The 11,078-nt window shown below is 44.6% G+C and overlaps 1 protein-coding gene across 1 annotated transcript in view; it reads right to left on the bottom strand.

Annotated features, from left to right (window-relative positions):
* Positions 1–206: 206 nt before the first annotated feature.
* Positions 207–11,078, bottom strand: part of SNX10 (sorting nexin 10) — an 80,451-nt gene continuing 69,579 nt past the window's right edge. The window contains exons 3-5 of the mRNA XM_068238657.1: positions 8,349–8,429; positions 4,899–4,999; positions 207–309 (exon numbers count right to left, since the gene is read on the bottom strand). Coding sequence (XP_068094758.1) covers positions 207–309; positions 4,899–4,999; positions 8,349–8,429 — 285 coding nt within the window. The remainder of the gene's footprint in view (positions 310–4,898; positions 5,000–8,348; positions 8,430–11,078) is intronic.

The raw sequence follows: 11,078 nt of genomic DNA, 5'->3' as shown, positions 1-11,078 counted from the left end.
GCTCCTCTTCATTGTATGTCTACATGCATAGTTCCCTTTCAATTGTATGCTTGCAAAATGGGGGATGGGTATTTCAAAGGAGGGGGGATGGAAGAGGACATAAAAGGGAAGCATTGACTGGAATGTCTGCCACTAGATGGCTCTGTTGCACAGCACATGAAGGACATGTTGGTTAGTCTGAAAAGCACAGGAAAGAAAAAAACTACTCACTTGTTCAAGAATTCCTGTAGGCCGCGGACACGCTGCTCCACGTTCTGTGCGTTACTGATGTTGAAGAATGGGATCTTGGGTGGCAGTTCTGGCAGATCACTAGAATATAAAAGGGCGAGACACCATTGCATTTACCATTCCAGTGCAATGAAAGAGCGATTAAAAGGAAACCACAGACGAGAAAATCTAAATTTTATACATACCTGAGGCTTTCTCCAGCCCCATCCATACGGATCGCTCCCATGCCGTCTTCCTCCGCCTCCAGCTCCGGTACCAGGTCCTGTAACTTCAGTAAGTCTGCGCAAGAGAAATGCGCTCTCCACGCATCTCTCTCCAGCAGCCGGAGAGATACAGAGAGGGGGCACTTCTCTTGCGCAGACTGGCCGCAGTTACGGGACCCATTACTGAAGAGTGAGAAGACGGAGGATGGCGGCATGAGAGCGATCCTTGCGGATGGGGCTGGCGGAAGCCCCAGGTATGTATAAAAACTTATATTTTCTCGTCTCTTGTATACTTTACGAGTTTACGATAGCAGCAAAGTCTTTACAGAACTGTGGCAGGAAAGCGTGACCTACAAGTCATATTTTTAAGCAAATTATCTATTTAGGTTCTCAATTTTTTTTTCTTAACAGATGAGTGAACACCATCCAAAATGAATTTCTGTTTAGTATGGAGCAAACAAGGCTTCACATCTGTTTCTCCAAGAGGTCTATGGGATCATTACTGCTACCATGGATCAGTACCACTCTGATGCTAAAGGGGTGCCGGTGTACATGGCGTTTCGCCACCCGGTCACTTTGGCGCAGGGCGAGCTGAATGAAAGATCACCCTGCTGCTGCTGAAATTCTGGGTAGTATCAATTACTATTCCCACTCTGAGTTGCTACGACAACCAATTTGCATAATTTCAGCTATCGCAGGTACCTGACTTACACTGCTGCACGGCCATAGACATAACATTAGGTTTATGGCAGCGCCCAGATCAGACCTGCCTTTGGGGGGGGGGGGCACAAAATCAATTCTGGTATCGATAAGGAGCCGATTGGACCGGTCCAAAAATTATTGATTTGACCCATCGATCTAAAAGGAAATTGCATAGTGTGTACCAGGCCACTTGGAACAGCTTACAGAAACACGGTGTCTTGACTTTGCTTTTTCTGCTTGTTTGTCCTAAAGGTTTTTCGATAAACATAACCAGTAGAACAGCATTGTCAGGATAGCAGCCATTGCAGCATTCACAGGTTTCCCCTTTGGCTTCCTCTGCAAGGAAGAGGATGTACCGTAGTCTATATGCTTTCCTTGGTTAGAACTAACCAGTTGCCTGTGACATAATGCCTAGATTTCCTTACCAGCCCCTTCCCCACCTAGCAGCAGATAAGACCAGGCTGGAGGTTCTATTCTACCCACCCTACACAGAATGAAATGCTCCTCAGCATTGCCAGTAACAAAGGATTCCAAACAAAGAGACACCAGATAGAAAATAGTCAAGAATAGATAGTACACAATGGTGTCAGCAAGCAGAACACAATACAATGAAGTCTCATTATTAAACAAAATTCTGCGTTTTTTTCTAGGAAAATCTTATTGCAAGTTCTGATTATGCACAATGCTCATTTGTTCTCTAAATATATAAACTAATTATGATGATACAAGTTTCCCTAACCTGGTGCTGTATGTACTATGTGCATCTTGTTACATACATTCTATTAGTCATTGGCATTTATGCCGACTATTAACTGTATATTATATACCAGTGTCTGTACTGTGTAGCCACGTTGGTTTCTTATGTTGTACGATGCCACAGAAGAACGGGTTATATAAAAATAGTAATGAGTGCGAATCTTACAAGCTAGACCAAATAGGAAAGGCATACTCGAGCCTGTAAGTGAAACTTTTTTTTCCCTTTACAAAGAATTAGGTTCCCAATCCAATGGAAAACATTTTCTTCAAGGTTTTCATCAGTTTCCGCTATTTTTGCCTCAAATGTGAACAAACACAGCAACCTCACAAGTACAGAGTGGCTGGAGGTAGTCAGATGTGAAGGACCATCTGCTGAAGGTGCCATTAATACGGGTCACATGACTACGCTGTGTTCACCTAAGCTGCATGCGGTTGTCTAAGAAGACTACAATAGTGATCAGATGAGGAAATAAAATCCAAACTACAATCAACCCCACCACATACAGTGAATTGACTCAAGTTGCAAGGACAGAGTCCATTAAAACCTTAAAAAGGTTTTAGCTCTGTTATCACCGGTTCTCAAATAAAATATATATTGAAACAGAAAATCTTAAAAAGGTGCCCATGTATGTATGTGGCAATGTGGCAAACTAATCAGATTGAAATCACAAAGGGATTAATCTGAGAGGGACCAGAGCCACCCCCGTACACTGTCTTCACACATATTTTCAATAGATTTCACCATGAAGTCTACTGAACTGCAACATTGCATTGTTCAATACAGTGCAATGTTATGGGTCGCTCCTCCACCATGGCCAATGGAAATTTTTACCAGTCACTCAAGAAAGCTACTCTCATACTGAACCCTCCACTACCAATGTCCAACCTTAACCACCACAAGGGATACCAGAGCCCAAACCGATGAAAAACGGGAAGGGGGGGGGGGGGGGGGGGGGGAGAAATCGCAGGCATGTATGGCGAGCTGTCCTGATGCTCACAACTCCCCCAGTTCTCATTTTGCCTCCTGTATACGCAATTGCCTCAGTCTTGTGGACGGCCCGGTCGGGAGCATTGTGGCTTTCTAGCTAGGCTGAACGCGTGCTATAGCACGCAACCTCTGCCAGCTTTTGAACATCTGTACAGGTACCCCCGGCCGGGAGCGCTCTGCTCTTGCGTGTGACGTGTGCCAGTGGCCACCCAAACTTCCTGCTTCCACTGACCGGGACTAGTGCACAGAGCAGGTATTGTGATTTCACCAGCTGTTTGCTTATTCTGCATGAGTGTCTCAGACCACTGAAACCAGAGAGAAGTTCCAGCGGCACTGACATATTTGAAAAGAAAATAAAGATGGTGAATTCTTGCACAGGACAGAAGGAAAACAGAAATCCACCCTGTATGTATTTAAAGAGTTTAGAGAGTTCAGGTACGCTTTAAGTTTCCTTAGGAAATGTAACGATCGGTGTAACACAGAGAGAGGATCTGATTACCGGTGATCTGCAGTATCACAGGGAATACAGATATATACCAAATTATAGATGATCTGCAGTATCACCGATAATCAGATATATAAGCTAACCTCTGGTCACCGGGGAAAAGTAAGAGTGTTTGGTGCAAACAGTAATATATAGAGGACTGGCCTCAAAGCAGTGAGGAGTCCTGCACAATTCCTTCTGGACTCTCTCGGGAGGAGGAGTCAGGCAGAGAGAAGGAACGACTGGACGAGAGTGACACTCAAGAGGGAGTGTCACTACCAGGACTGGGAACCGCCTCTAACAGTAAGGTCGGTTCTCTATGTCGGACAAGCCAGGTTGTAAACCCACGGACAGATTCAGAAGGCAGAGGCAGAGTCTAAAGTACAGGCAGGGTTCGGCAACAGGGTATCAGATATATCGAGGTACAAAATCAGGAGGCAGATGTAGGGTCTAAGGACGAGTCGGGGTTCGGCAACAGAGTATCAGAAAAGCAAGGTACAGGATCAGAGTTCAGCAGGATAGTCAGGTAAGCAAAGGGTCATAACAGATAATCACAATCAAACTAGTACTTTAAACTATCAACAGAATCTAGCTAAGTGTAGGATTACAGCTCCAGCTGGTGCCGGCACACTTTAGGATCTGACTCAGGTCTGAGTGCTACCACATTGTGATCGCAAACGCCAGACAACCAGCAACTGAACAGCCGGCAGTATGTATGTATGTATGTATGTATGTATGTATGTATGTATGTATGTATGTATGTATGTATGTATGTATGTATGTATGTATGTATGTATGTACACACACACACACACACACTTCTCCAGCACCTCCCTAAGTGCTGGACCAATGGGAAGGAGCAGAGTCGTCAGCTGACCTACCAGGTCAGCTGACCTTTTTCTGGCTGCCATATAAGTTCTGCCTCTCCGCGCGCACGCGCGTCATTCTGAACCTAGGAGGACTATGAGTCCCAGCTATACCAGCACTGCTCTGCGGTGTATCCGCAACAGATGCGTGCTAACCGCTGCGTCTGACGCGGCGGTTTCTCCGCGTTCCGCTATGCCCTTCACGGAAGCAGCCGCCTCACGCCGAGAAGAGGCGGCTGCTTCCCGCGATTCCTCACAGGAAATGAGCAAAAAGAAAAAGTAAAAAAAATAAAAATAAAACCCACACACAGGTCCACTTTAAACAGCCTACAGCAAATGGAGGCCCAGTGTCAGCATGTTCCCTTCATTGTACACCTTTACCTTATTAAACCAACTCGAAAATCTGTGGTCCTAACACCACTTTAGACTTCACGTCCTCCCAAGTCCCTCCCCCCCCCCCCCCTCACATGCTACCCCCTGCCTTTAACAATGCTTGCGAGTCTGAAAGAGTTCTAGTACAGATACTTCAGAAAAATGCACTTACATTCCTGAAACTACCTCTATGAAACATGCACTATGAAAGCAGTAATTAGGCATTAGCAGGGAAGAATGTTAGCACCTCACTGACTGTACAGAAGCAAATAAAAAGTTAATAAAAAGACACCACTCACATTAACACTGCATTGCTCTGGAGTTTCTGCCGCAGCCAGACAAATTCTCGAAACCTTCTTCGGACTCTTGAGGTTTTCACTGTGAAGCACATGCTGTTGGTCTGCAGACACGAGTGATTGAAGTTAACGGTTTAGCTACCAGATATAGCAACTGGTGACACATACAGTCATGTTCAATTACAGGTGCAAAGAGCAAGCATGTCGTTGCTCATGGCAACCAGTAAAATCACCAAAAGGGTCATCATAAAATGGCTGACATTAACGATCACCTTCAATCTGGCAGTAACTACTTCACACTGCCACCTAGCTCATCAACTAATAGAAAAATAGCAGGGCAACGCTGTGGTGAATGAATGGATGACTTTAACGCATTCCTTATTGGAACTGGAAGCTGAATCTGTATAAAAGGTGTTCCATTCCTGACAAACTTGATCACACAATCTTATCAAAACTGCGTAGCAGAATGGTACACTTAGTGAATATGTATTTTTTAACGTTAACGTTCAGGTAATCCCTCTTAATACATATATGTGGTAGGATTTGACAAGCAAGATTCTATTGTCAATGGACACCATAAACCCAAATAGGCTTGCTTATACTGTGGTAGGTCCAGTAAGAAATATAAATTATGAACGGTTGCTATGGACACTGCACTCACCCCAGCACTTCTGTTGCTCAAAGTGATACTATGTGATGTTTCAGGCAGCAGTTTGCCTGTTGTATGGGGGAGGGGAGCAGGAAGCCACCCCACTACGCATGCTGGAAAGAAACTAACTGACCAATATAATCTGACACACTCAGCCAATAGCCATTATCCCAAATTATCGGGAGTGATCATGTCAACCAAGTGTACATGCACACATCCAATTTGAATTAGCCAATTACTGGCCAATTTTACCACCTCAGTGTAGTATAAGAACTTACCTACACAATCAGCTCATAGTATTCAAAATGTGCGGTCACTCCATGAAAGTGTTAAAAGACTACAGCCATTGGCCAATCAAAATTTGATGTTTGTACACACCCTAAAGCATGGTACACACAATTGTGACTGGCCAATTACTGACAGATTTTACCTCCATATAGTATGAGAGTCAGCTATTAAATACTATGAGCAGATTGTGTAGGTAAATTCTCACACTACATGAGAGGTGGTAAAATTTGTCAGTGATTGGCCAATCATAATCGAAAGTGTATACCAGGCTTAAGGCCCAATGACTATAAGGCACATGTGTCAAACTCTGGCCCACAGCGTCACAAAAGTTGGCCTGCAAGTGCTTTCTTAAAGGGGAACTGAAGAGAGAGGTATATGGAGGCTGTCATGTTTATTTCCTTTTAGACCATACCAGTTGCCTGGCAGCCCTGCTGATCCTCTGCCTCTAATACTATTAGCCATAGCCCCTGAACAAGCATGCAGCAGATCAGGTGTTTCAGTGGTTCAGACTTATAAGTCTGATCTGACAAGACTATCTGCATGCTTGTTTCTGGTTTTAAATCAGATACTACTGCAGAGAAATAGACCAGCAGGGCTGCCAGGCAACTGGTATTGATTAAAAGGAAATAAACATGACAGCCTCCATATACCTCTCTCTCTTCAGTTCCCCTTTAATTAACATTGATTTTTGCCCGCGGCCACGCTCCCGGCTCCGCCCCCTCCCACTGTAAGTTTGCGCTGCCCTCCCTCCTTGTATGAGTGATAGAGCGTGATTACGCTCTATCACTCCCTTGCTCTGCCTAATGAATGGAGGGGTCCTTTACTCCCTGGCCGCCGCTCCATTACCTCCTGCACAGAAGTCCGCTCCCCTGATCCTCTTCGCATGCAGCTGTGACAAGAAGACTAATCTATCCTGGGGAAACCTACCTAGCTAATCTATACTGGAGCCACCTGCCTAGATAATCTATACTGGAGTTACCTACCTAGCTAATCTATACTGGAGCCACCTGCCTAGCTAATCTATACTGGAGCCACCTGCCTAGCTAATCTATACTGGAAGCACCTACCTAATCTATATACCTCCTGCACAGAAGTCCGCTCCCCTGATCCTCTTCGCATGCCCACTGGCATGCAGCTGTGATGAGAAGACTAAACTATCCTGGGGGACAGCTGCCTATCTAATCTATCCTGGGGAAACCTACCTAGCTAATCTCTACTGGAGCCACCTGCCTAGCTAATCTATACTGGAGCCACCTGCCTAGCTAATCTATATTGGAGGCACCTACCTAGCTAATCTATACTGGGGTCCCTTACCTAGCTAACCTCTTTTATTTCTGTCCCATCGCAGCTAGCATGTAGCATGCGGTACGAATTGTCAGGTGCTGTGTGATCATTCCAAATGGGGGGGGTAAATATGACTGTTGGCCCTCGACCTGGTCTAAGTTTTTCATTTCGGCCCTCCATCTATTTGAGTTTGACACCCTGGCTATACCAGTGATTGTGAATGCTATCAAGCAACAAAAGCCAATGTACAATGTATACAGTATCTGAATGACCATTTTGCAGCATAAAAATACAAACCAAAAAAAAAAAAAAAAAGTTGAAGTAGCAACGGAATGCTTGAGAAACTTTCTACCTGCATATTTCTTCCTATATCTGCATGTCTGACAAACCAGTTTTAAAATTATGTTCAAGATTTAAAAGTCACTTATTTGAACTGCATAAAAAAAAAAAAAAAAAAAAAAAAAAAAAAAAGCAAGTGTGCAAGTCTTTAAAAGATACACGGTCTGCATTTCATAAAGCACTGAACATTTCAAGGGTAAATGGTTGTCAAATAAAAATGCACATTTCAAGCAACAGAAAACTAGGCTGGCTGAGTATAAAAGAATCACCACCAATTAATGTAACTACCTACAGTAGTAGTAGTGTTGAATAGAAAATTCACTCAATATGTAAACCTGCTTACTCATGAGGGAGATGGGGCAGACAAATCAAAGACATGAGTTGCATATCAACTGCCTGGCAGCTGTGTTAACTCATCGGTTGATAGTCAATTAGTTGGCAGCCATAACCTTTGATTTGCCCCCTCCTTGTGCTCTGGTTCTTTATTCCATGTGAGGTGAGACATACACATTAGGATACAATGTATGCATGTGTCATTGGTGCCAGGTTCAGGTCTCCTTCACAGTAGTAACTAAATACCGGTGTGTAACTGGCATGGTATTGTTACTATGTTCCCTCATAAAGCTGAATTCTGACTGGTATATTAGGATTCACTACACCTTGTGTAACATGATTGATATGAATTAGTTTTGAACTTCTGAACTCTCATATTGGTTAAACTGAATTTAAGTTTCACAAAAAGTTTGCCTATTATAGTTCTGTTATCTATCCCTGCCTTCCTCTGTGCTTCCACACAACAGAGTATGTAAACTATACACAATAGAACTACTGAACACAGTGAAACTGAGAACACAACTACTGTACTTACATGGAAACACAATGACTGTACTTACATGGACGCAGATTTCATAATCCAGGTAGGGATACCAGTCTTTCTGTATCTTGGGGTCTCGCACCCAGATGCTGATGGTCTCCTGTAAATGCATTGTGTGGGGTTAGCTGGGAGCTCAGTGTGAGCACAGGAGAGAGTCTAGCGAATGTGAGATGCAGGAAGTTGCCTCTTATAGGTTTCAGCAGGGAAGGAAAAAAAACTGAAGTCAGACAAGACACAGCTGGGAAATTCTGCTGTAAGGAAGGAGGACTTTTAAAAAAAAAGGGAGGGACAGATCATGTTACGTTTTTTCCAGAATTGCGTACAAAGTTGCTCAGTTATTACTTTGATACAACCATCATGTTATATACACACACATTGTATACAATAGAATCCCTTTATAGCAAGCTCCATAGGACCAGGAAAAAAGTAGTTTACTATATCAGAACTGGTCATACATTGTATATTTATAGACATTTGCTGGGACCTGAGGACCAAAATTACTATATCCAGACCTTTAGTAGATTTACTTCATGAACAGCACACCTCACTTGCTACAGATCCTTCCTGCATGGTCTAGTCTGTGTGGCTTCCAGACTTTAAATCCAATGAAGTAGTCGTCCAGCAGTGAAGATTTTTCAAGAGATGAGAGATCGGGGGGGGGGGGGGGGGGGGGGGGGGGGGCACGGTGCTACCCAAACTGGGCACTATACTATCTACACTGGGCACTATCTACTTATACTGGCCACTATACTAGCCATACTGAGGCAACTATACTAGCTAAGCCACCGCACCCTCCCCCGTAACCGCTGTGCAAGACACTGACCACTAGGACGCGCCTCCAATACCCGTCCCCCGAACCTACCCCTGGAATAAAAATTGTCAGAAAGTGGTCCCCGTGCCGGAAAAGGTTGGGGACCCCTGCTGTAGGGCACACTTTGAAGTCTGTGCGTCTACATTGCAGCTGGGCAGTAAAGCACAACGGACAGTCACCGTTTTGAGCGATCTCCCGCTCAGTGATGCCACTGCATTCGACAAAGAGCGGGAGATCACTCGAAACGGCGACTGTCCGTTGAGCTTTACTGCCCAGCTACAATGTAGACACACTCACTTCCAAGTGTGCCCTACAGCGATGTGAGCATCTGAGATCTACTTATACCTGGGAGCTATACTTGCACCTGATACCTACACCGGGTGATGGCTGTATATTCACTATCTTTGTGAATTAAACAGAAATTTTAAAATCTTCACTACCCATTGACTACTTCATTCTACTATATCCAGAGGTTTATTATATCAGTATTTACTAAAACAAGATTCTACAGTATTGTTAAACACAAACATGTAAAGAACAACATTTAAGAGGTAACAACAGAATATTTAGAAATAATAAAATTTTGTTCCTTAATAAAGACAGACCCTTTTGACACTGAAGTTATGTTTGCATAATATACCGTATATAAAAAAATGAGAAGTAGCGCCGGCAATAGTCTTGCCTAGTGCAGCATTTCCCAACCCTCTCAGCAAGTCAGATTGTCATTTCTTGTTTTGTGGCTATGAACAAAGTTGCTGAAAGATCTGGTAAGCGCTTGTACACACCATATTGTTATATAGCTCCAACATCTTCTGTAGCATGGTACAGAGTACATAGCCTTGTCAATAACAGTCCCTCAGAGGAGCTCACAATCTAATCCCTACCGTAGTCTTATACCCAAGAACATTAACTGGATCACATGATTGGAGGAGGTAAACGATCACAACTGTAGCCTCGCTGGTGGTATGACGGGCCTGACTCGTCCAGGGGAAGGAAGAAAAAGATGAAACCGGTAAGTTAAGGCCCGTACACGCCGTACTTATGGCAACGACGAGTCCGTCGTCACCTTCCGCTGGGCAGGCGTTCCAGTGACAGTCTGCAGACTGATGAGGCTGTTTCTGAGCGATCCGCCCGGCGGATCGTTCAGAAACAGCCTTATCGTTATTGGAAGTATGTAACGTGTATAATAATGCTGTTATAATTTCCCACATGTGGGAGCATGGTACTTTACACTATGTATGTTTCTTCGTGTACTTGTGTTGGTTCTTGTTTTTAAAAATAAAAATGATTTGTAAAAAAAAAGCCTCATCAGTCCTCCGACAGACTGTACACACGCCGGACTGTCTGCTGAAAACCCGCCCAGCGAGAAGGGACGACGGACCCGTCGTTGCCTTTAGTACAGCATGTCTACGGGCCTTAAGAGTCAGGCTCGGGAGGGAGAGAGGGAGGGAGGGAGGGAGGGTACGAGTGAGTGTGCGAGTGTGTACAGAGGAACACAAGGAGGGAAAGGAAGAACAGAGGGGGATACAGGAGGACACAAGAGGTACAAGAGTGGCACAAAGACATAATTAGTGGGGGAATAGGTACACAAGATGCCCCTGCACCATGGAGCCACAAGGCTTTGCATTCCCCTCCCCCCCCCCCCCCCCCCCCCCCCCCAATTTCTGTCCTCTAAACATAGATGCCAATGGGGCGGCATCATCTGCACAAGCGCCTGCAATACGCCCACGTCATCAGGAGCATACTGCGCCAAGTACGCTCTCAAGGACATCGGCGCGTTCGTGTGCAGGGTGGGAGTGCAGCCGCATAAACCCATTGGAGGTTGGCGATCTTCAGAGGCTGCCAGAGAAAAAACTAGCGATGTGTTGAGGCACCCAAATAACTTCTAGGGGCTGAAAGAAGCCCCAGGTATGTAAAGATAGTGCTCCCGAAGATGGG

Source organism: Hyperolius riggenbachi, chromosome 5, assembly GCF_040937935.1.
Source record: "Hyperolius riggenbachi isolate aHypRig1 chromosome 5, aHypRig1.pri, whole genome shotgun sequence".
NCBI lineage: Eukaryota > Metazoa > Chordata > Amphibia > Anura > Hyperoliidae > Hyperolius > Hyperolius riggenbachi.
Note: the sequence above shows the minus strand (reverse complement) of the source record. Positions and strands in the feature narration are given on the sequence as shown.